We start from the raw sequence: 27,382 nt of genomic DNA, 5'->3' as shown, positions 1-27,382 counted from the left end.
AATACAAAACTGTGATGGAAACCAATAAATATATGCAAAAATGACCAATACAAACTCGTAATGGAACCATCAGAACCAATACAAAACTGTGATGGAAACCAATAAATATGTGCTAATAAAGACCAATACAAACTCATAATGGAACCATCAGAACCAATACAAAACTGTGATGGAAACCAATAAATATGTGCTAATAAAGACCAATACAAGCTCATAATGGAACCATCAGAACCAATACAAAACTGTGATGGAAACCAATAAATATGTGCTAATAAAGACCAATACAAGCTCATAATGGAACCATCAGAACCAATACAAAACTGTGATGGAAACCAATAAATATGTGCTAATAAAGACCAATACAAGCTCATAATGGAACCATCAGAACCAATACAAAACTGTGATGGAAACCAATAAATATGTGCAAATAAAGACCAATACAAACTCGTAATGGAACCATCAGAACCAATACAAAACTGTGATGGAAACCAATAAATATGTGCTAATAAAGACCAATACAAACTCGTAATGGAACCATCAGAACCAATACAAAACTGTGATGGAAACCAATAAATATGTGCTAATAAAGACCAATACAAGCTCATAATGGAACCATCAGAACCAATACAAAACTGTGATGGAAACCAATAAATATGTGCTAATAAAGACCAATACAAACTCGTAATGGAACCATCAGAACCAATACAAAACTGTGATGGAAACCAATAAATATGTGCTAATAAAGACCAATACAAGCTCATAATGGAACCATCAGAACCAATACAAAACTGTGATGGAAACCAATAAATATGTGCTAATAAAGACCAATACAAGCTCGTAATGGAACCATCAGAACCAATACAAAACTGTGATGGAAACCAATAAATATGTGCTAATAAAGACCAATACAATCTCGTAATGGAACCATCAGAACCAATACAAAACTGTGATGGAAACCAATAAATATGTGCAAATAAAGACCAATACAAACTCGTAATGGAACCATCAGAACCAATACAAAACTGTGATGGAAACCAATAAATATATGCAAAAATGACCAATACAAACTTGTAATGGAACCATCAGAACCAATACAAAACTGTGATGGAAACCAATAAATATGTGCTAATAAAGACCAATACAAGCTCGTAATGGAACCATCAGAACCAATACAAAACTGTGATGGAAACCAATAAATATGTGCTAATAAAGACCAATACAAGCTCGTAATGGAACCATCAGAACCAATACAAAACTGTGATGGAAACCAATAAATATGTGCTAATAAAGACCAATACAATCTCGTAATGGAACCATCAGAACCAATACAAAACTGTGATGGAAACCAATAAATATGTGCAAATAAAGACCAATACAAACTCGTAATGGAACCATCAGAACCAATACAAAACTGTGATGGAAACCAATAAATATATGCAAAAATGACCAATACAAACTTGTAATGGAACCATCAGAACCAATACAAAACTGTGATGGAAACCAATAAATATGTGCTAATAAAGACCAATACAAGCTCGTAATGGAACCATCAGAACCAATACAAAACTGTGATGGAAACCAATAAATATGTGCAAATAAAGACCAATACAAACTCGTAATGGAACCATCAGAACCAATACAAAACTGTGATGGAAACCAATAAATATATGCAAAAATGACCAATACAAACTTGTAATGGAACCATCAGAACCAATACAAAACTGTGATGGAAACCAATAAATATGTGCTAATAAAGACCAATACAAGCTCGTAATGGAACCATCAGAACCAATACAAAACTGTGATGGAAACCAATAAATATGTGCTAATAAAGACCAATACAAGCTCATAATGGAACCATCAGAACCAATACAAAACTGTGATGGAAACCAATAAATATGTGCTAATAAAGACCAATACAAGCTCATAATGGAACCATCAGAACCAATACAAAACTGTGATGGAAACCAATAAATATGTGCTAATAAAGACCAATACAAGCTCATAATGGAACCATCAGAACCAATACAAAACTGTGATGGAAACCAATAAATATGTGCTAATAAAGACCAATACAAGCTCATAATGGAACCATCAGAACCAATACAAAACTGTGATGGAAACCAATAAATATGTGCTAATAAAGACCAATACAAGCTCATAATGGAACCATCAGAACCAATACAAAACTGTGATGGAAACCAATAAATATGTGCTAATAAAGACCAATACAAGCTCATAATGGAACCATCAGAACCAATACAAAACTGTGATGGAAACCATTATGTACACATCATCACCAATACAAATTTCTAATGGAAACCAATACAAACCAATAAATCCTAATGGAATATGCCCAAAACACACTATGTAATGAAAACCATTAGGTAATGGTTTTAATGGTTAATTGCTGATGGTTTGTAATGGTTTTGTATTGGAAACCATTAGAATTTCTGTAATGGTTTCTATTGTTTTTTTTTTTTCAGCAGGGAGATTATGTATATAAAGTGATTTATTTACTTCATTCCTTATGTATCATTGTTTGGTGCATCATAATTCAGTTAATAAGTGTTTAGATGTTGATTTATCATATTCTCCGTAACCCGTTCATATACGATGATTAGTACTCATCACTTTATAACAGACACGGAGAATTTGCAATTTACTGTTATACATGCTGAATGCGCCATCTAGAGGGAAATTTAAGTGTTGCAGTTAACTAAGAATTGTATTAGATGTGAATATCATGTATATATGTTGTCATTATATTAATATGTTATTTATTTGTTTATTTCAGACCACACACACGTTTACTACAGTAAAGTCAGAATGTTCTGAATCCTGTGGCGTGTTTTTACTGACACCCTGGGGCGAGCACAATCTCCTGATCAGCCCAATGGGCTAGGTGCACAAGATGGCGCCGGTGAGCTTCAGCGACGCGAGTGTGTGCATACTTATTTCCGGTCTTGCGACGCTCGCATTGACTGTAAGGGAAACTTACATACGAAACTTGGCTAGATGTATACAATTAATGATTTTCAAATTTAACAGCCGATAGTGGTATATCAAAAACATGGGTAAACATCCTCCCTATATTTTGCGTACCTCTGTGTGGAAATTCTTCAAGAGACAACGCGGATATTGCGTTATACTGTTGATTATGCGGATCAGCGTCAGGTCAGGTCCACAGGGATTTCTTTTTTCAAACACAAACCTCTCAAATATGCAATACCTTTCATTTTCGAAAAGCTGGTTTTGTTCTGTAAGATAAATGTTTCTGACTGTTAAACAAGACGCACAGAGATTTCTGATAAAGCATTTATTAACTTTATTTGATAACATAATTTATAACTAACTGTACAATTAAACGTAATATAATTATGGTAGGTTTGCATTAAATAAAATATCGCTGTTTGCATTCATGTGTGTGTGTTTTTATCTATGTTTATTTGTTTTGTTTAAGATCTGCAGGATAAATCATTATCTGTCTATGAGCAGCCATGTATATTGTTATTCTTTTGCATTAATTATCAGATTAAACAGATATTAAAATTAGTCTTGTATTTTTTTTATTGTGTAAAATAATAAAATATGTTGTGAAAATAACGATGAAACAGACTGATGTATGTGTACAATTGAGAAATGGATACTTCTGAAGATAAATCGCAGCCCACGTCTCACGAGGTAAATATTTAATATAAAAAATAATAAGTAAGAAATAAGTAATTTGTACATTTACATATTTGGTAAGATAAAATACATTATATAGCTGTGTATACACACCATGAGTTCAACTTTCATCTCGTGAACAGTAGTGAACATTAGTGTATTTAATTCTTTCACCGGACCCAAACATACACAAGTTTCAAATCCACTGGCTCAGTTAACATTTATAGTATAGTGATAATAGCAGTGTATATCTTATTTGTATATGAAGTGATATTATAAATCCTGTAAACATATAGAAGGTAATATTTGGAATTCTCCGGTTATCTGCACTAACTTTAAGCATAACCGGAAATATCTACGCACACACTCGCAAGACCGGAAATCCAAGATGGCGGAGATATGCAACTAGCCCATTCACCTTATTTTCCATGGCAACAACGGTGCCGCCATTGCTCTCGTTTTGTCATCTTACTTCCGGCTGAGGGACCGGACGTAAAGTACCTAAGCTAGTGGCTAGATAACAGAACGCAAATATATCAAGTATTATATGCTCAGTTAGGGGCTGCATAACAATTGTATTAAAAAAACCGATTGCACCAACGATGTAGCGAGCACATTGTGAAGCGGTCGGAGTGTTGTGCTGCACTTTACATTTTACACCCACCACCTAAAGAAGAGAAGCACCTGAGGCAATGGATGAAGGTGCTAAATTTGAAGCGCCCACCCAAGCGCTCTTATGTGTGTTCGTACCATTTCATGGACGGGAAGGCGACTGACGAACACCCTTACCCTGAGAAATGGCTCGGCTATGATGTTCCGTTAAAGAGGTCACGCCGGGGGATAAAAAGATTGTCAGATTCGGGTAAGCTAACCTTAACTAGCTATGTGTTTGCTCGCCTAACGTTAGATTTATGAAGTCCGTTCTATGAATACATTTAAGATCAGTAACAGGCAGTTAATGAAGTACAACGAATTTTCCTTGATTACCATTGTCCACCTATTTATTTAATGTTTACGGTAGTACAAGATATTATAGTACATTAAAATAGCTCACATTATTTCTGCTACAGAGATTGCAGGTGATAGCAGGCGAGCTAGTTACATTTCTCATTCAGATACTGACCTACGTTTGAACACTACAGTTAAGAGTGTGTATACTGTTTTGTTTCTAATGCATCTCTCTCTCTCTCACACACACACACAGTTCTAAGTTCGGGTCCCATCATATATTAATACTCATGATATATTGTAAGTACTAATTTAAAAATGTTTAATTATTTCCACAGATGTATCAGTGACCGCCGGTGATTCAGTGGACAACTGTGAGGGTGATCAGATCCACATGCCCCCGATCTTGCTGAGAGTCACCAGAAGTTACCTGTTGTAATAGTTATTTTATGAACCTTTACAGTGTCACCTGACATTACCTGCTGTAAATAGTTTTTATTTATTTATCTTAATTTGATCTTTTTTTATCTTTAATCTCTGATTTGAAGGAAAAAGTCATGTCAAGTTTGCAAGTTAATTCCATCTTGGTTTATTACACTTTGCCACTTGTGCAGATTGCATTTGAGGTTTAAAAAATGTCATATTGTATTCTGTTCACAGACTATCAGAATCGTGTTCTCATGTAGGCGCAGTTCTTTTTTCCATTGAAGTTGGGGTAAAGATGCGAGATTCAGCTTCCTGCACAACAGAGCAGTGCAAGTGGCTGATGCCATCACATGTAAAAAAGGTAAGGTTACACGTTCACAGCAAACCTAATGTGGGACAGAGAATGTTATTTTGGGACACTGTTTAACAGTGTTAACTTATTTTCAGACTCCTGCTGCTCCAGTAGCTCTGATTGACTTCTCCTCAGCAAAAGCAAAAAAAATAAAGCTTGACCGTTCCATTGATGGCAGGACAACTGACAACAAGGTTGGGAAATCACTTCCATGCCCAAGAGTTAAGAGAGGGTCAGAAACATATGCTAGGTTTTTTGAGACATTAAGCAAAAACTGTCCAAGGAGTGCAGCACTGATGGCTAGGGAGCCTTACCACAAAGAATTCATCCCCAAATCTTGCATGCTTCCTAAAACTGTTCTTGAATACAGAACACCGGAGCCTCTGCAGCTACCCCCCAAAGAGCTTGGAGAGCTATGCCAGGATTTCCTGCTAGAAGAGCTCACCCTGTCTCATGTTCAGGCTGTAGAGAGGGCAACTCGAAGTCAGAGTGCAAGCAGGGTTTGGTTTAGGCAAAGAGCAGGACGTGTAACAGCCTCAAAGCTGAAACAAGTGCTTAAGACCAACCCCCAGCAGCCATCCAAGAGCTTGATCAAGGGCATATGCTACCCAGAAGCATATAGGTTCATCACAGCCGCTACAAGGTATTGTAACAGAAATGAGTCGAACCAGACAAATTAAAGAGTCTAAAAGCTGTGTGCATTGAAACACGAGCTGAATTCCTCAGGAAGTCATAAATCAGTTCTAGTGCCACAAGAACCAAGCAAGATGACCAACCAACTTGTTCACACAACAGCTTTAAACATAAACACCACTGGAACAATTATTTACAATTTCAATTCGAAGAAGAGAAATTTGGTGTTAAAAATGTGTTGTTCGTAATGGAAATGCAATGCTGGACATCACATGGAAACCCATGAGTTAAACACTTCCATTGACTTCCCCCCCACCTAGCAGAACCAGACTGAAATTCCTAAAGGGGGAAGGGATTTTGTCTCCACAAAAGTTTTTGTCATGAGAATGGCAAAGAAACTGCTTTTGGTACATATAGATGGACCAGAATGAACTCAAAAAGACTCATAAATGAATCAGTCCATCGCATCACTCCATATTCATTTATGTGTAACCCACACATTTGACTATCATGTTATAATCACTTATTGTGTATGTTTTTTTTAAATAACTATGGTATAGCTGAAGGGTACATAGTCATGTTTGATATGTGTGTGATTGAATTTTCTTGCTTGATATTGCCCTGACAATCATTTATTTGTAAAATATATCATAATCTGGTAATAGGAATCATGTAAAACATTGGACCCTGCAGGGCAGGAAGATTCAGACCACATGCTTGGTAAGATAAACAAATGATTTATGAAACCCCCCCGAGCCAAGACAATATCTGATTCGTCAAGACAACATTTGAGGTGTGGCCAACAGGCCAGTTTAAAAACTGAGGACATCGTAAAATCTTTGCTTTTAGTTCTAGCCCTGCTCGTGCTATCAGTCATGCTTTTTAGTCAGCTTTTAGTCTGCTTTTAGTTTCTGCTAAGCGCGGTTGCAGCGTGCGTCGGCCTGCACGCCTGCTACTTAGCCACGATGAGAAGGAACACAACCTAGTCTCGTCAAACTTTATTTCTTTTCTTTTCCGTTTGAGAGTTTCATGTTCTGAGTTAAGTTTTGTAACGTTGAGTCTCCGACGCCTGACCTCGGGTGCCCGTTCAACTTCAACCAGCGCACACGACTCTGCACCTTCAGCCAACGCCCAACAACCACGGGCTTCCCAAGACGTCACTTCAGCCACTACTGAACTTCCAGCCAATCAGCGACACCGGGATACCCCTTTCAACGGGAGTTCCTTTCACAGGAAACTAAGGCAACGTATCCCCAGATATTTGTTGTGCTGGTGTATCTAGTATAATTTTAGTCACATTGAGGAACTCAATGCGAGGGCTAATTACGTGATTGATGGTTGTTCATGTCTATGCAATTTAACGTATTGCTGTAAACTTGGGATTCCATATTTCCATTCTCTTAAACTCATCTTTCCCTAACTTTCGATCTTCCTGCAACTTGTGTGAATGTGTGAGTGCGTGCGTTTATGTGTTAGATTAGTTTATATGTCTTAGATTTATCTAATAAAGCCTTATTCATATTGAAAAGAGAAGTATCTTGTGTTTTGTGCTTACAAGTTAATGTCTTAAACTGCCGATCTTGTTACTGTGCTAATTGATAGTGTTTCACTATAGTTTGGATATTAGTATCCAGCGCAGATTTGATGTTAAACGGCTCGTTCACTGACCAGCCGTGAATTAGTGATTCTGTTCAAATTCCCTTTAAAATCTTAAATGATTCCCTTTGAGCTAAATTGACCTGTTTCCCTTACAGTATTTAGGGTTTGAATTAGGGAAAGGCAAAGGTAAGATTTGGGGTATGAGGCATGAACAAATGTTTACTGTTTTCATAGTTGATTCATGGTATGGACAGCCCTGAAAGATAAACATTAGTTATAGGGTTATAAAACTAGGGTTATGCAGGATTAGAACTAAGTATAGGGGTTAGGTTAATGGCATTTAAATCACTGAACTTGCTGTACATGTGCAATACAAAGTAATAATTTTCTGTTTCATGTGTTGCATGTGTACTGTGTACAGTTATGGATGCAAACATGAAGCACAAGCAAGAGGAGCATATGAGAAGCTGACGGTTCGGGAGCATGCAGGCTTCTCCTGTATGGACAGTGGTCTCTGGCTGAACCCCAAGTGGCCATACATGGGGTCCTCCCCTGATGGGATTGTCGCTTGTGACTGTCACAGAACTGGCATCTGCGAGATTAAGTTAACATTACAGTCTCTGTTGTATTAAATTCCCTATATCTCTAGTACGAGTCTAGTATCAAGTCCTAAACTGAGCAAAAACGCAGAAATTATCTTTGTTAAAGGAAAACGAATCTTAATTTAGAGAAAATAATACATACCTGTCTTTTTTCAATGTGTGCACTTCATCTTTGCCCAGTGCGTTGTGAATGTGTTAGCATTAAGCCTAGCCCCATTCATTCCTTAGGATCCAAACAGGGATGAATTTAGAAGCCACCAAACACTTCCTTGTTTTCCTTATTAAAAGACTGTTACATGAGTAGTTACACGAGTAAGTATGGTGGCACAAAATAAAACGTGCCGATTTTCTAAGCGGATAAAAAAATAACTACATCATATTGCGGAAGAGCACTTAGTTTGCAGCACTTCGACCTCAGCGCTCAGTAACATCATCACTCCTGACTTCAGAAGTTTAAGTGGGGGAGGGTGGGTTTTTAGGAGCGATGATGTTACTGCACGCTGAGGTCGAAGTGCTGCAAACTAAGTGCTCTTCCGCCATACAATATAGTTCTCATTTTTTATCCACTTAAAATATCGCCACGTTTTATTTTGTGCCACCATACTTACTCGTGTAACTACTCATGTAACCGTCTTTTAATAAGGAAAACATGGAAATGTTTAGTGGCTTCTAAATTCATCCCTGTTTGGATCCTAAGGAATGAATGGGGCTAGGCTTAATGCTAACACATTCACAACGCACTGGGCAAAGATGAAGTGCACACATTGAAAAAGACAGGTATGTATTAATTTCTCTAAATTGAGATAAGAACATTGTAAAATATTGAAAAACGATGGTGTTTTCCTTTAATCTATTTTTCATATGTCCTTCTCACTGTGATTTTAGTGCCCACACTCTCACCAAGATGAAGCCAATCTGCGCATGTGTGCAGGGGAAAAGAGTTTCTGCCTCGTCAATGATGGAGATAATGTTAAACTGGACCGAAGTCATGACTACTACTACCAAGTTCAGGCACAGCTTCACATTGTAGGTGCTGAGTACTGTGACTTTGTTGTGTGGAACTGTAATGACATTTTTGTGGAAAGGATTTTGCCTGATTTTGAACTTTGGGATGATGTGATTCCTAAAGTTGAGTGCTTTTTTAGAAACTGTTTACTTCCAGAAATACAGGGACAGCAAGTTACAAACTTACATGTGTAAAATATGATGAAACATTATTTACTTAGTTCCAGGCACTCTTGAAAGTGGGCTGTGTGATACATTGCCGTTATATCAATACTGTTGTATGAGACATGACATTTTGAATATTGTTATGATTAAATGCTATTGAGAATACAGAATAATACATGGTGGTTTATTTACAAGATTAGATTTTTCAACAATTGTTATAATAACTATAAGAACATGGTGTGCAATAATAAATTGGAATCCATTTCATTACATATAATAGATATCGCCAATACAATTGGATTATTGGATAAAAATATTACATTTGAAACATATTAACAAAATGATGTCCCTCCCTCTTCTCCTTCCCTTCTTCCTTACTCTAATGGGACAACAGACTCACAAAGATTAGACAAGACACAGCAAATAACCCCAATCTTGTCAATCATTGCTAGTGCCTCACCTGGTTTTGTTGCCATGTGCTCTATGGGCATAGCCCTGCTTTGCAGAATCTGATATATTCCTCTGACTAAACCGATGACTCTCTCAACATGAATACGCAAATTCGCTATTTTTCTAGTTTCTGCCACCTCATACGCTGACAGTTGTTTTCTCCCCTTGGTAAATGCAGGTATCTGTAGTGAAGCACAGTAAAATCCCACACTATCACCAATATTGAACCCACGGTCTGCTAGAACAATATCTCCAGGTAACAGTTTTTTTAGGAGGCCACTCTCTATTGTGATCTGTTTATCGCTGACTCTCCCTCCCCAGGCACAAGATATGTAAGTGACATCAAGTATCCCAGAGTGCAGTCTGGACGATGGGGCGGGGCGACACGTTGGGGCGGAGCGACACGTGTCGCCCCGCCCACCTCAGCGGTTATTGGTTTATGATTAAGATGAGCTTATTGGTGTACAGATGAGTGACGATTTTACAGCTTATGACGCTATTAGCAGGATTGGAATGCGGAAGTAGACACTCAGATTAATTAACTTTTAATATAAATTAAAAAGTTAATATAAATGTTGTGTTTTTGCATTTATTGTTGCATTTCCACAACATCCCGTATAAATACAAAGAGTTTTGGATTACGACGAACAGAATAGAAATAAATGGTCTACTCCCTCAATGGCTGTAGTGTAGACGCTACCTCGGCATTACTCGCTGGTTTGAAAATGACACGGCAATATTATGCGAAGTATGGTTATGTAGATAGTCATGGAGTACCTTGATTTATATATTCAAATTATATATACATACATATATATATATATATATATATATATATATATATATATATATATGTGTGTGTGTGGGTGTGTGTATATATATATATATATATATATATATATATTATATATATATATATATGTGTGTGTGTCTGTGTGTGTGTAACAAATTGTCACGAGTCTCTGAACGTCACCAATAATATTCTGAACATTCCCTTGGCCCCTACGAAAATTTACCATGGTTCTGCTACAGTAACTATAGTAAAACTATGGTGTTTTTATAATTACAGCTCACAGTAATTAATATGCCAACAAATATTTTTACTACAATACATCCATGGTTACTTTTTGCAAGGAAGGAACTATACAGGTTCTAAAGAACTTGCCCAAAAACACTTGTTACTTTCTGTTATTTGTTTTCTGAACTGCACTACTGAAAACCTCATTAATCCTCACAATCCTGTCACAACTAAATTAAGGATCCATTATGAGCAATGCATAGCAAATGATGTTATCATCAAATATGAGAAACCTTAAAGAATGATAGACTGATGTAAATGACTGAAATCTGTTGTCATGCACGTGTTTTCCATAGCTTTTTTATTAAAACATTATACACTGCAAAGTTTAACTTTAAGTGACATCAATTAATACATCAAAACCAGTTGATCTCAGTTCATTCTCTATTTCCCTTCAATGAACTTAACACACAAATGTGTTTCATGCCGCAAAAAAAAAAAAAAAAAAAACAGTCCTTGGAACAAAATCCTGTGTAAACAAAAGCCCAGAAGATCACCACGCCGGTCTCTTCCCTGTACCCTGGTGGGTTAAACTTGAAAAGGGCTCTGCACTGCAAGCATTCCCTGATGCAGTACATCCGTCTGAACTCGTTCCGGTCAGGAGACAGGAGGACAATTCTTCCAGTTGGCCACAACTTATAGTGTAAAGACAAAATACATGAAAGATAATAATAATAATTCAAAAAAAGTTTAACAGCCTTCTACTACAAAATTCAATTGGAGAATGAGCATTAAACAGGGAAATCTTACTGTCTAGCCAGGCAAACTGTGCCGCTTTCCGAAAAACTTAGGAGCACAACCCTAAACCATCTGCAAACCAGAGAAAGTGTCAAATATGGAGAGTCACCCGCCGACAAAATAACTTCCCTGAGGATTTCCAGTGGAAGCTGTTGAATCAAAAACATACATAGGTTTATTTATACATGTATATAAAAGTTATTAAACATTATATAAACACTGAATACAGACAACCTTGCTTTAAAACTCTCATTAAAAACTCTATAGATTGTTGTCACAACTGCATACTCATTCTTTTATAATAACACTAATAAAATGTTAATACAGTACTGTATTAGGCATGTTAGTATTTTCACATTGAAAAAAAAAATTTTTAAGCTAATTATTTATATCTTTTGCTGTTGTGTGTCAGTAGGATATATTAGTCTACATTTCCACACATTCATTTTGCCATTAATTGTAATAATCCAGTGAGATATTTGTATACATTTGTATGCATGATCCACATGAAGATCTTTTACATTGAATATAAATATTTCTATCTTAGATGGTGAACAAAATCCACATTAGATCGCAAACAGAAGTTATTTAAAAAACTCGCTGCTGTCTGAAAATGAATTAAGCTGAAATGTTTTTAAATGTCTTTGATGCTGATGTTAACTGATAGCTATATATGAAATAATCCACAGTATTGACCAATATAGTACTTGTACATAATACCAATTTCACATCTGAACAACTATGTAGCTGTAATAACTAAAATACCTCTGCATGTACACACGTAATTATTAGTTCTTAATGAATGTATGTGCACAAATAACCTGCTTTGCTGGACTCTGCCTGAAGACATGGTGAATGGTGAAGTTCTCCTCAGTGGTTGAGCTCTAAAAGAACAAATGTCAAGAGGTAGGTATATTGCTAGATATAGTACAGAGTAATGTTTCATGTAGCAACATTCAAACAGCTACATACATTTGCGGAGTAAAGCTGTCCAGGAGAACAGAACATCACCACCTCCTGATCATGTCATCCTGAAAAATAATAATAATAATAATAATATACACACAAAAATCATGCATGTCTGTTCAAAATAACTTAACAAATGTGATGCCATACCTCTGTAAAATCGAACCTATGAACTAAAGCCATGTACAGAGTGTACTGTTACAATCCACAAAGAACAATAAAATGAGCAATTTATAACAATTATTAACAATAATTATTCAAATTGAACGTACCATGGATAAATAAATGATCGAACATGCATTTCATATTATAAGATATTTACACAACCACTTTTACTCACCTCAAGCAATCAACGGAATAGCGTTATTACTCTGCTGCTGTAGTTGCCACCGTTCTGTTTGTTTCAACGCAAACTGCCCCCTGCTGGCTCGGAGGAAAATGTCAAAGGCGGGGAAAACAAATATGGGCGGGGCGACACGTGTCGCTCCGCCTCGAAGTGTCGCCCCGCCCCATCGTCCAGACTGCACTCTGGGGTTACTCAGTGACATAGCCTTGGGGTGCAACACCAAGCAGAAATTTTACAGTATGGTGATGCTTGTAATTTGACCACGTTTGAGCTTGGGCTAGTAAATTAGAGGGCTTCTCAATAAAAACTTCAAAACAATCAACTATCACAGCAACTTTACATCCAAATGCCTGTCTGAATGCCATTGGCATTGTAGCTTGAAGTACATGCCGCTCTGGCCACTCAATTTGAAATTCTAACCTGTCATGAAGTATGTCAATTACTTTATGCCAAACTCTAGAAGCAGTGGGCAGAGAGATCTTGAACCTAAAAGCTAAATCTTTCAGCGGGAGATTTAGTCTTAGCTTCATCAAAACTAAGATGAACTGTTCAAATTTAGACAGCACAGACATAGGACCACATGTGATGTAGGGTTCACACAGCTCAAAAATCTGCATTAAAACCAAGAAGTTGGGAAGCCCTGTGTAGAACTTTGTCTTGTCTTCATTTTTTTCAAAGGACTCCTGGTTGAACTGTGAGTCCAGTGCTTTGGTCCGAAGATCTCCCAGCTCTGTTGTGTTCTGTCTCAGAACATCCTCCATTTTCTCAATATCATCCATCGTTAGTTCCGTCTGGCATCCGGCATCTGCATAGTCTGCAATATAGCAGTCGGGAGCATAATTAGTGAAACTCACAGGTGAAACATAACAGGTGAAACTCAAAATTTGAATATCGTGCAAAAGTTAATTTATTTGAATAATTCAACTTAAAGGGCAAAACATTTTTCACAATATTCTAATTTTGAATTTGGGGTTTCATAAGCTGTAAACCATAATAATTTCAATTATAACAGATATCAGCATGAAATATCTCACTTTGCATGACTCTATATAATATATTAGTTTCACCTGAAATTCATGAATATGAATTATGTGCGTTTATGTGAAGTTATCTTTTTGACAACCTTTTTACAAACATGCAAGTTCTCTGGTTCAATTACACAGGGTGATTTTCTGACAATCACATTTGTAACATTTAATAATAATGCTAGTTACACATCTTAGCACAATAATTTACCTTAATCATTTAATGTCCCATTCCCACTGATGTACTTTGACTGTGAGATGTCAGCTGACTGCTTCGGTTCGGAGCTCTCGGCTGTCTGCGTTAGATCCGGGCTCTCAGCTGTCTGTTGGAGATTCAACATAGCCTCTGCACATTCCGACCGTCTTTGTTTGTCTTCCTTGAGCTTCATCCTCTGCTCTCGTTGCAGAGATACCTCTGATTTGGGCTTAGTTTTTTGGTAACCGAGGTTGACTGTCGGAGCCCAGTCTACCGACTCAACGTCAACCAAAGCGCTAGGGCCTGGGGCGCTGTAAAGGGGGGGTAAACGATGACGATTCTCGGGGCCCATGACTAAGAGGGGGCCCAGAGAAGCCCCCAATAAAATTGTAGTGCTAAAAAAAAATATTTGATAGTAAAAATTATTAACTTTAAATTATTCTATTTGCGGTTTCCTGGTGTCAAAAAATGTATTCGTTTAGGAAACACAAACGTCCGTGGGCCCCTCTCCCCCTCTCGATTATCATAAAATGGTTTAGTCCGCCCAAATTGTATCCAGTAACCAAGGCAACACAATAGCGCCGGCAGATTCAACTTGACAGAGGATGTGAAAATGCCTGAAAAATCTGGAAGTCAAAAACGGAAAGAGAAAAAAATAAGAGAAGTGAAAGAGGCAAAGGGTCGACAGTATGTTACCCAACATTTCACAAGAAAAAAAGTGGGTTTGTAAGTAGGCCTAAATTGTTAGTGGACCGCCCGTGACAATGATCGTAACCTACGGCACTTTTCTGTGCGTACGCACGCTTTGTACATGAGGCCCTAGGTCTCTACGGTAGCATTTTTCGATAAGTTGGCACGTTTCGATAGAGCAGGGTTCAGAGGGTGCACAGCTTTGCCTCACATGCAGCCGGTGTCGGCATCTTTGTACGAGGCGGCGCCCACTTTCAGCACCCTGCTGCGGTCCACGCTGTTGCACCTGTCTTGCAAGCAGTAACTTCATGAACTCGAACTATCAGCTGTTTGTGAGGTTTCAGTGCATCTCTTGAAGATGATGTGGAGTTGTATTACTACACTGTCCCCTATATTGTCAAATACAGCATGATTCATCTCTGCCAACCATCTTCACATAATACTTTCACATTATCTGATCCAGACCGTCGGCAAAACTCAATTTAAACAGCGCAAAATCACTGCCTGTGGACGTTAGATAGAAATTATTATATTTCTGTTTTTATTCACACAATAAGTATTTAAACAAGTTTTAATGAAAATTCGTGTAGTTTTAGGAAAAGTCAGGGAGCAGCAAGGCTTTGTGATTTATTTAGACAAAGTTACTGACTATGCAAATTTCAAAACGGTCAAAATGATGCCATGTTCATTCTAGTGTTAAAGATAATTAGCATAAGTTTAAATGTTGCGGTTAAAATGAATGCTGGTGGCTGTTGGAACGTTAAAAGTGCATGATAAGGGAACTCAATTTTCTCAAAAGCACTTCAGTGTTTCCGTTACATTTCAACTGTCATGTTAAAAATATCAGGTTAGATTAGATTAACTTTATTGTCATTGCCAGTGTACAGTACAAATATTCATACAAATATAAATATATGTGAATACCACTGATCTATATATATAGATCAGTGGTGAATACACTATATTACACATGTACAGCTATGCACAGTATATACATTATACAGTACTGAAGTAGTGCAGTATTACAGAGGACAAATTACAGGTGTGGATGGACATGGGATGGAGTTCAATTGTCTGATTGACTTAAATATATGAGAATGATAGTCAAAATACCATAAAAGAGCATGATTTTATGTAAATTAATATGAAAAAACTCTCAGCTGTGTTGGGGGCCCTGTCAAGATTCTTTGCATGGGGCCCAAAATCCTCAGCAGCGCCCCTGGCTAGGGCAGCCTAAACAGTCACGATGAAGTCCATATTAGACTACCGGTAACGTAATAATTATTACTAAGTAAATTTGCATTTAACGACAACCTATAGATATATAAACACAGCCACAAAAAAGTTAGCTAGCTAACATACCTCCGACAAAGGGGTCGCTGCAGACACGGGTGTCTGGCTATCTGGGACTTCGGTATGGAGTTAAATGTTAAGATTATAACTTTTTCGCTAGTATTCTATCACATTGTGAGTTTATATTAGCACCTTTTGTTGTTTTCTCGTGGTAACTGATAGAGCGTTTGGACACAGAAGCGCTGCTACGTGACGTCAGACTTAACAAGCGAATAGGTGTCGCTATGCGCTTGTGTGATAAAGAAACACGGAAGCTTCAGCCATTTTGGCTAACTTACTGGACTGCGCTTTTAACTGTTCTTGAAAAAAGGGAATAAAGACCTGTCTGTTTCAACATGATATTAACAATCGAGGTAATTCACCAGTAAACGTTAATCAGTGTAAAAGTCTTCTATATTATTTTTCTTCTGTTATTCGGCTCGTGCTGCAGACCTCTGGTTCAGGGCGAGGCTCAGAAACGACGGATCTCTGACAAACAGGAGGAGGATTTCAATAACTCTTCAATAATTCTTCGGATCATATTTATGAACACAACTCTACAACGAGATGAAGAGAGCACTTACAGTTCTTCTTTTTCTATCATTCACGATCGGTAAGTTTGGTTTTTAAGCATAGATGCAACACTTTCGGTTTCATTTTTGCTGGAAATGCGCATTTTCTTTAACTTCGGTTGGTTCCAAACCAATTTAAAGTTGGTTTGACGTTTCGTCAGATAATTCTTTAACGATTTAGTACAATGACAAGAAACATACTGTGTTTTAATAGTTTTCAAATGTAGAAGAGAACACACATTGTGTTTTATTGGTTTTAATCTGCCTTAATTAATTAGAACTGATAGACCTTATAATGTAAAAATGAAGAAAAGAGACTTTCTGCAAAGCGCAAATCGAAGATAAAAAAACAGGATGCATATTATTATTCGTTAGAATCCGTTTACAGACTCATTTTTAAAACATTCAGTGCTCCATCTCAACTTCAAAGGGTGTGTCTTGTTACTGGTTTCTAGAAGAACATTTTGATGGCGGCTTTAGCCACATATCTGTAATAAAACACACTACTGAAAATGAAACCATCACACAATTTAGTTTCAAATAAATACAATCTTCTATCTCTGCTATAAAGGCTGTGTCCTGTTACAGATTTAATAAATTACATTTTGCAGCAGTTTTCATTGTCAAAAGCAGTGCTTTAAGTGGGCCGGTACGCACCGGTACCCACACAGCAAAAGGATCCGCCGCGGAGGTATCGCGGCTTCCGGAATGGACAGGTTCAGGTTAACACTTTTTCACTTCTGGGCTTTTGAGTTACAAAAAATGTGTTTTAGAAACACATTGTTATAACAGCCAGAGAAAAGACTAAGACAGAAATCAAGGGTCAAGAGCCCAACTAAAGCAGACACTGATCTCTAACATGGTTACTTAATTGGCAAGATGAGACAGTATATTTTTAGGAGTCCATTGCGGGTCCGTGGCGGATATATGTTTCAATGTGCGGGTCCAAAACGGACCCGCCGTGGAGGTAAGGTTTTAATCGCGGATGCGGAGCGGATGCAGCGCGGAGCAACGACGGGTCCGCGATCCGCCTTCGTTTCGGATCCGTCATTGCGCGCAAGTGGACGCCGATACGGGTCCGTTTCGCGGGTCCATTCCGGAAGCCGCGATACCTCCGCGGCGGATCATTTTGCTGTGTGGGAAATGACCCAAGCGGGTCCATATCGGATCCGCGGCGGATCAGGTGCTTCATAAACGGCTCCTGATCAGATCCGCGGCGGTGAACTTCCTTATCGGCGGACACGGGGCAGGTCTGCCCCGGATCTGATCTGAAACCACAATCCTTATCTGTTCCGGATCCGCTGCGCTGTGCAAGTAGACTCCGTTCCGGACCCGTTTGGAGCTTGTGATACCTCTGGGGCGGATCCGTTGCGGAGTCAGTTTGCTATCTGGGTACTCAATACCAGAGGTGGAGAGTCCAGGGGTCAGAAAGTAAAAGTCCTGCCACATTTTTGCTCCACCCATGAACTCAGCAGCTGATTTCACCAGAGGAGGAAACAAGTCATTCCTTCCAAGTCACAAACTAGTCTCAACTCAAATACCAAGTCCTCAAAGAGTTAAAGTCAATGAGATAATTAAGAGACTAATTAAATGATGATTGTGCATTGGTGATGAACACCTGCTGTTATTGGGCGTTACAGAGGATCAGATGCTGATGTTTTATTGGTTAAAATTATGCCACCATCATGGAGATCAGTGTTTGCTTTAGTTGGGCTCTTGACCCTTTTAATAATTCAAAGTAATTTGCTTTTAAACACTTGCGGTTGTGTTACGTAGTAAACATTAACACATTGCTGAATTAAAAGCTTGAAGTAGAAAATTTAATTGCCCTTTTTTCATCTAAAACATTTTAATTAACTTCATGAAGGTGTCTCTCTTTGGTTTGTTAAATTATGTTCAGCAATTACTGAACTACAAAAAAAGTCCTATTAAACAAATATTATTGTAATGCTTAAATATTGGGGGGAAAAAATTGTACAGGCTCGGGATTTTAGACATGAGCACTTATCATATGATCCTCAACAGTGGTTACAATAATTATTCATGCTACAGTGCATAATCAGAGTTTTTACTATGGTGTTACCCAGCATGCACTTCAGCTTGAAGCGTTTTGTTGATTGTCACCATTGTTGAGATTCATATGCTGGGTCATGATGTCTGTGCGTCTTATTAGGAAAAGATTTCGAAAAATGTATATTTATTACATACATTAGGAAATGTATTCATTATAGTGATTAAACCAACGGTTCCACAAGGCAGGTTATTTAAAAACTGAACATTTGTTAATAATAAATACATAAAATTGTTTTGGAAATAAACAGGCTGATGCCTAATAATTACTTCATCATGTAAAACCGGCTAGTAACGGTTTTCTGCACAGCACTGATCACACTGTTTTATAACAGCACATGCACTTTTACAGAGAAATATCTAACATAAGAAACCAAAGGTCAAGAGCCCAACTGAAGCAAACACTGATCTCCATGATGGTGGCATAATTTTAACCAATAAAACATCAGCATCTGATCCTCTGTAACGCCCAATAACAGCAGGTGTTCATCACCAATGCACAATCATCATTTAATTAGTATCTTAATTATCTCATTGACTTTAACTCTTTGAGGACTTGGGATTTGAGTTGAGACTAGTTTGTGACTTGGAAGGAATGACTTGTTTCCTCCTCTGGTGAAATCAGCTGCTGAGTTCATGGGTGGAGCAAAAATGTGGCAGGACTTTTACTTTCTGACCCCTGGACTCTCCACCTCTGCTCAGTACCGCCACTTCCAAATATAGCTCTTAAGCGTACAGCCACCTCTCTGTGCGCCCAGAACGTGCTTTTAGCGTACCGGTACATTGATTTGGACATCTTTTTTAATAGAAGTTTAATTTTTTTTGCCTGCGCTGCTGCTTTTCAGAGCGCCCTTCACAATGCAAGCTTCATAATTCGTCCCACCGAGAGCAGAGACTACATAGACAGAGCCGTAGATCGCTGACAAGCCACGCCATATCGCGTTCATTATCGCAGGCGATTCATCTGTGATAATGAACCCGATATGGCGTGGCTTGTCAGCGATCTACGGCTCTGTCTATTAAATGCCACTCCAATTATAAGCAGGTGATGGAGATTTTAGCGGTGATCACGGAAGCAGCTTTACTGATTAGATGCGCATGATCATATCGTTAGATATATCGCCCAGCCCTAGCTCAGTGGCAGAATATTGCATTAGAAAGCGCAAGGTTGGGGGTTTGATTCCCCGGGAACACATGATAGGTGAAAATTGTCAGCCTGAATGCACTGTAAGTCGCTTTGGATAAAAGCATGGGCGTGGTAGTGGGGGGAAAAGTGGACCTGACTACCCAGGGCCCCGTCTAGGGAGAGGGCCCTTTGAAATCCCATCAATTTTTTTTTTTTTTTTTTGTAAATGTATTATTCTTTTCTTTTTTTTTTTTGTAGCCTAATTCGAATTAATTGGGCCCTCCAAAATATATTGATAACCAGGGCCGTTTCTAGCCTTTTTGGCACCCTAGGCGAGATTTGTACCATAAATTAAAAACTAAACATAGCAGTGTTGTAGTCAAGACCAGCTCTTTCGAGTCTGAGTCCAGATCGAGTCCAGAGAGGGTTGAGTCCGAGTCAAGACCGAGTTCAGAAAGGGTCGAGTCCGAGTCAAGACCGAGTTCAGAAAGGGTCGAGTCCGAGTCAAGACCGAGACCAGAGAGATTGGGTCTGAGACAAGACCTAAAGAAATCTTCAAGAGTATGTAAAATGTTTGGTGGAAACAATAAAGGGTAAAAGGACCACATAGTATGTGGTGTAAAGGTAATTTTATTAGAATTAAGAATTGTTACTTTTCAGTATTAAGTGCTCGTTTTGTGACCATTTTGTCCTACTTTGTAAAAATAGCACAGTTGAGAGAAATAATGTAGCAATGTGGCTTTCTGGAAAGTGGGATCACTACAGGCGGATGGCAGGAGGGTAACTTAGCATAAAATAGAAGCGAGCGGGTGGGTCAAGGTGTGGGAGAGAAACTGGCGGGAGCCGGACAAAAAAGTAGACTTCTGCGCTGCGGCCAAACTATGCATTAGCTGATGCGTAAGATGTATGCATATACAAGAAATTATGAGTTATTTCGCTCCACATGTCGATGAAAATTGGAAGTTGTTCCCTTTGCTTCGGTGATTTATGTACCACAGAATTTGCATATCCCAGAATGTTTCTTTTTTAGAGTCTTACTGCATACAAACTCTTTGTAGTTCTTATATGCAAACTGAATAATGCTTGATGTTCCAGACATTTAAAAAAAACATCCAGCTGCCTCTGCACTAACATTACGCTAACGTCTCACGCTGTTTTTATACAGTCTATGGTCTCACGTCACAAGAAAATCACTAGTCATTGGATGTGTCAATCATACATCAATTTAAAGAAACATTAACATACAGTAATAATCATGAAATATTTTGATTGGGACTCGAGTGGACTCGGGCATAAGTCCGATTCCTAATATGTTCGAGTCCGAGTCAATACCGAGTCAAAATGCACACGAGTCCATGACAAGACCGAGACCATTAAAATACGGTCTCGAGACCGAGTCCAAGACCGAGTCCTAGTCTCGAGTACTCAACACTGAAACATAGCTGCAAGGAATCCATTAAAGCTGCGGTAGGGAACTTTTGACGCTCTAGCTGTTAATAAACAGAACTGCTTGCGTCTTGCGGAAGAACATCGTAGCCGGAACTACTTCTCTCTGTTTATGTCTATGAAGAATCACAAAGGTACTGGGTTACTCCGCCGCGGTATCCCCGAAGCAATCTAAAATAGTCAGAATATAAACACTTATTATAGGTGCACCCTAGTGATTCAGGACAAGCTAAAAACACGGTTTGGAAAAAGTTACGGACCGCAGCTCTGATTGGTTGTTTCTTACCGGGAGCGGTCTGTAACTGCAAATGACAATAGGACCACTGGGAGGAGCCAGAGGAGCTTGATTTTTTTCACATATTATCTGTCTCATATTCTACTGTCAGGACATAATGACAGGTTGTTTTTTTACAAAAGTTCCATACAGCACCTTTAATAATTATTGCATAAATATTAAAAAAATTGTCCAAATACAAGTATGTACAATTCATCAGAATTAAATATTATTAATATTATACAATACAAGAAAAACAGGCAAATACAATGCAAAAAAACTAAATGACTATAACATGACAATGTTACGTTATCAGCTACATATTAGCTATAAAATAATACACAGTAACCACTTTTCAGTAAAACAACCATGCACATCCATGTTCAAAGGAAGTAACTGGTTACCAAGGACTTAAAACAAAATGACCATGGCATATTTGAGCATGTTTACTATTTTTGATAGCTTTAAAAGTGGACACATCTAGACTTATAGCTGCAAAAGTGTGGAGAATGATTGACAGCCGCGGAGGAGGGAAAACGAGGTTTCCGTATACTTTAATTTAATGATGTAAATAGTCTTCTGTCCCTCACATTAAGCTATGGAATGGCTTCAGATTACCTTGTGAAATTATAATCAGAACGGTCTCAGACCAGGGTCACCCAAATTGACGTGAAAAAAGCGAGAGGCGCCGAAAAGCGCGCTGTTTGCAACCGCGAGATTCATTCACCAATCAAATAAGGCTTTTGACGGGACAAAAACGCTTTCTGGCGTTGTATTGCTCATGCACGTCTTTAACATGTCTCTAATGGCAGCGGCCAATGACCACCACCAATGAGACTTACTCAGATACACTGTAAAACCCGACAAGTAAACTTAACTCAAACCGTTTGAGTAAACAGATTGCCTTGATTTAAACCCTGTAAGTTTTAAAACTTTGCATTCAAGTAATTAAGTGATTAACTAAGTGCTGATTGAGAATTAGTGATGAACAGCTGCTGTTAACAAACAGAATCACTGAAGAAAAGAGAAACACAAGAACTACTACAACTGACTTCAGACACAGACTTAAATGAAATCAACTGAAATAAAATACATGAAATCACTCAAGATCTGATTAAACAACCCACAAACAGCATCACCAGCTCCACTTATTAATAACCAGACTGACTTTATTTCTGTCAGACGTCTACAGAAGATCTTATTGAGAATGAACTAAGGTTTAGATGTTGATTTATTGTTTCATTTGAAGTAACCATGTTAGAGATCAGTGTTTGCTTTAGTTGGGCTCTTGACCCTTGACTTCTGTCTTAGTCTTTTCTCTGGCTGTTATAACCGTGTGTTTCTAAAACACATTTGTTGTAACTCAAAAGCCCAGAAGAAATGCCATCAGGTGTTAACCTGTACCTAGGTGTAGGTTGTTGTACTTTATATCGGTGATGATAATCATCAATTATTGAACTGCTAGGAGTCTAATCTCTGATGAAATAGGTGTTGTGTAATTTAATTGGTTATAGTGAAAGTGATTCTAAGACCCAGTGGTTCTGTAATAATCAGTTAATACAAAGACTTTCCAAACAGTGTGGTCTTCTACGGTGTCAAACAGTCACACAAAGACATCAATAATCAGAATATGACCCTCAACAATGGTGACCATAAAAAAAAAAAGCTGCAGAGAATGCTGGGAGCCATGGATGAGTTTTGTACTACAATAGTACCCAGCATGCACTGCAGCATGTTTTTTTTGTCACCATTGTTGAGGTTCATATTCTGATTATTGATGTCTGTGTCTGACCACCTACTGGGATGGAGTACAAATGTATGTGTACAAAATGTTTATGAAGCCATTTTTATATTAACTGATTATCACAGACTCTTAGGGTCACTTGAATTAGATTCACTTCTACTAATTACACATTTGTTTCCTCAGAGATTAGACTCTGTACAGATCAATATTTGTGAACAATAATGAATAATTATCATCACCTATATGTAGTATAACAACCTACACCTAGATACAGGTTAACACCTGATGGCTTTTCTTCTGGGCTTTTGAGTTACAACAAATGTGTTTTAGAAACACACAGTTATAACAGCCAGAGAAAAGACTAAGACAGAAGTCAAGGGTCAAGAGCCCAACTAAAGCAGACACTGATCTCTAACATGGTTACTTCAAATGAAACAATAAAATCAACATCTAAACCTTAGTTCATTCTCAATAAGATCTTCTGTAGACGTCTGACAGAAATAAAGTCAGTCTGGTTATTAATAAGTGGAGCTGCTGATGCTGTTTGTGGGGTTGTTTAATCAGATCTTGAGAGATTTCATGTATTTTATTTCAGTTGATTTCATCTAAGTCTGTGTCTGAAGTCAGTTGTAGTAGTTCTTGTGTTTCTCTTTTCTTCAGTGATTCTGTTTGTTAACAGCAGCTGTTCGTCACTAATTCTCAATCAGCACTTAGTTAATCGCTTAATTACTTAATTGCAATGTATATCTTCTTTCAATGAACTCAACTGAATTAAGTTCAGAGTACTCGTAACTATTAGTTTTTTCAACTTAAATTGTTTAAGGCAATCAGTTTCCTCAAATGGTTTGAGTTAACATAACTTGTCAGGTTTGAGTGAGGCTGTGTCTGAAGTCAGCTGTTGTTCCTTTCTCTCTTTTCTTCAGTAATTATGTTTGTTAACAGCAGGTGTTCATCACTAAAGCTCAATTAATCACTTAATCACTTAATTGCAATGTATATCTTCTTTCAGTGAACTCAACTGAGTTAAGTTCAGAGTACTCATAACTGTTAGTTTTTTCAACTTAAACGGTTTAAGGCAATCAGTTTCCTCAAACGGTTTGAGTAAACATAACTTAAGGATGTCTGTTTACTCAAACCGTTTGAGTTAAGTTTACTTGTCAGGTATTACATTTACATTTATTCATTTAGCTGACGCTTTTATCCAAAGCGACTTACAATTGCTATATATATATCAGAGGTCGCACGCCTCTGGAGCAACTAGGGGTTAAGTGTCTTGCTCAGGGACACATTGGTGCCTCACAGTGGATTCGAACCCGGGTCTCTCACACCAAAGGCATGCGTCTTATCCACTGCGCCAACACCACCCCATGTTACAGTCAAGCCAATCGGTTTACTCAAACGATTTGAGTTGAGTTAACTTGTCGGGTTTTACAGTGTAATCACAAGTAATCATAATGCTTCGAAATAGCAAAAGTATGAAAATATAATATTACCTTGAACTAATAATAATAATAATAATAATATTATATATATATATATATATATATATATATATAAAAAAACTCTTGGTGGGGCCGGGGCTCTCACTGGCGCCCCCCAGCTGTTTGCGCCCTAGGCGACCGCCTAGTTTGCCTATGCCTAGAAACGGCCCTGTTGATAACACCAACTGAGAGAATTAACTCAGTGCCAGACACTCTGGACCCCCCACAAATAATTGGTTTAGTCTGCCCATAGACGGCTGCCGGCGGCAAACAAGTAACGTAGTGAGTCTAGAGCCTTGGAGCCTGTTCAACACCCAAATCGGGCTTTCAAAAAAGAAAGACAGGAAGGAAAAAGAAAGGAGGCAGAATGAGGGAAAGCAGCTGATGAATGCTTTCTTTCCAAAAGGTGAACTGAGTTTGCTTGTTATGCACCTACATCCAATTAAAGTTAACGTAGTCAACTCCAGACAGCTGCTGCTAATCTATGTATGCTAAATCTTTGTTAAATCTTTAGCTTAGTTTGTCAACCAGGCTGCTTGTTGCTGTAAGTAAATTATGGGCCAGGCCAGCTAACGTCAGGTTGCCAACATTAAACAGTTTCAGAAACAAGCAGTGGTTCTGACACACCAGCAGTAGCAGCACTGGCCAGTCCTGGCTGCTGTTCTGGAGATGAGGCTGAGACTGAGAGCAGAAATGAGGAAAGACAAGGTGAGATCATTGCTCAAAGGGCGAGCTCCTCCCTTGCTTCCTAATTGTGAGTTGTTTACCTTAAATAAGTAAGCCTTTTGATTCAATGTGTGTGCTATTGCCTAGTGTTATTGGAGTGGTGGAAAGAGTGGCAGCACAGTGTAAAGTTACTAGCCCTACTATTGCTTATAATGTGTGATATATTCTCAAACTCCTTAATAAATTATCTGCCTATATTTCTGCACATGTAGATGTGCCCACCAATATCACTGTGTTCTCAAGTGCACACAGGTAATATTGATTTGAGCAATAAAGCAAATTATCATTTTTGTTTGGTGAAAAGCCCTAGCATTGCAGCACAGTGCTGTGCTTAAAAGCTATAGTATAGGAATTAACAAAGTTGGAAAATTTCCGTGGGAGTTAACAGGAATATAAGGGAATTAATGGAATTCAAGTATAAGGGAATTTTTTTATTTTTTAGTTGACTTTTTTTTTTTCATTATGGCAGGCTTGGCTTATTTGATTGGTTTCTGAGGGTACAGTTGTCTCGTGTTCTCCTGTTCAAAAATAAATGTTTTTAATTTAAAACTTGCATCAGTATCATGGATCAAAATGTTAGTACACAAACCTGATGTAGCCTAAGGTTTAAAATGTATTCGACCACAAGTAGGCCAAATAGATTTAAACACTATTTATACTTGTGGAGATGCAGATTTCATTTTCCAACAGGACTTGGCACCTGCAAACAGTGCAAAAACTACCTGTACCTGGTTTAAAGACCATGGTATCCCTGTTCTTAATTGGACAGCAAACTCGCCTACCTAACCACATAGGAAATCTATGGTGTATTGTGAAGAAGAAGATGTGATATGCCAGACCCAAGAATGCAGAAGAGCTGAAGGCCACTTTCAGAGCAACCTGGGCTCTCATAACACCTGAGCAGTGCCACAGATTGAACGACTCGTATTGAGTGCTGTACATGTTCATACTTTTCAATTGGCTAAGATTTCTAAAAATCCTTTCTTTGTATTGGTCTTAAGTTATATTATAATTTTCTGAGATAATGAATTTGGGATTTTCCTTAGTTTTCAGTTATAATCATCAAAATGTAAAGGAAAAAAAACATTTGAAATATAAAAGTCTGTGTGAAATGAATAAATATAATATACAAATTTCACATTTTGAATGGAATTAATTAAATAAATCAACTTTTTGAGGATATTATAATTATATGACCAGCACCTGTATTGTTCTACAACAAATGACTATATGGCCTAATGTGTTAGTCCAGGGCTGGATTATGACGCAGCGGTGGACTGTTTAAAGACCCCCAGTTGAAATCGCGTTCACCCCTAACTTTACAAGTTAATTTAGTAGAAGCAGACAGTGTCCATACAGTTGATGTTTTCAACACTGCAACATTACATAGGTCACAGTTGGCACAAAACAACATATTTTATACATTACCCTCTTATTTATTTGGTTTTGTTATTTTATTTATTTAATATATACTAGTATTCATTCATTTTAATGTACTCTGTCCAGGGCTAGGTATCCAGGGCCCTGGTGCAGGTTGTTGTTGTTTTCCTTCCCTTGTTAAAATCTGACCCCCCAAGAATCACCACCATATTTCTCCCCCTGGTCTGATACAAGTCACAAGATATTTCCACTGATTATGATTTCTGAGTGTTTTATAAGTTTAATTTCTGACTGTTTCTGTTTGTCTGCAGGTGTGTTTGTTGATGGATATGAAGTGTCAGTA

At 38.0% G+C, this 27,382-nt stretch overlaps 2 protein-coding genes and 1 long non-coding RNA gene across 7 annotated transcripts in view; 1 reads left to right on the top strand and 2 right to left on the bottom strand.

The window, feature by feature from the left end:
* The window catches only part of LOC127988164 (SLAM family member 5), a 283,545-nt gene that overhangs the window by 141,836 nt on the left and 114,327 nt on the right, over nucleotides 1–27,382 (bottom strand). The gene's annotated exons all lie outside the window — the stretch shown is intronic.
* On the bottom strand, nucleotides 10,799–13,174 carry LOC127988188 (uncharacterized). The gene is made up of 5 exons (XR_008161564.1): nucleotides 12,972–13,174; nucleotides 12,638–12,696; nucleotides 12,487–12,549; nucleotides 11,678–11,814; nucleotides 10,799–11,562 (listed from the first exon to the last, which is right to left on the bottom strand). It is a non-coding gene; the product is annotated as an uncharacterized LOC127988188 (long non-coding RNA).
* The window catches only part of LOC127988161 (uncharacterized), a 33,687-nt gene continuing 22,750 nt past the window's right edge, over nucleotides 16,446–27,382 (top strand). For 2 of the 5 annotated variants that reach the window (XM_052590775.1, XM_052590774.1), the window contains exons 1-2: nucleotides 16,446–16,833; nucleotides 27,351–27,382. The exon at nucleotides 27,351–27,382 is cut by the window's right edge and continues 283 nt beyond it. In XM_052590775.1, coding sequence (XP_052446735.1) covers nucleotides 16,788–16,833; nucleotides 27,351–27,382 — 78 coding nt within the window. In that variant the 5' untranslated portion in view covers nucleotides 16,446–16,787. The remainder of the gene's footprint in view (nucleotides 16,834–27,350) is intronic. The other 3 variants (XM_052590773.1, XM_052590777.1, XM_052590776.1) reach the window with 3 other exon arrangements.

The sequence above is a fragment of the Carassius gibelio genome, chromosome B22 (genome assembly GCF_023724105.1).
Source record: "Carassius gibelio isolate Cgi1373 ecotype wild population from Czech Republic chromosome B22, carGib1.2-hapl.c, whole genome shotgun sequence".
Classification (NCBI taxonomy): Eukaryota; Metazoa; Chordata; class Actinopteri; order Cypriniformes; family Cyprinidae; genus Carassius; species Carassius gibelio.
The sequence above is the reverse complement of the archived record's forward strand: the minus strand, read 5'-3'. Positions and strand labels throughout refer to the sequence as shown.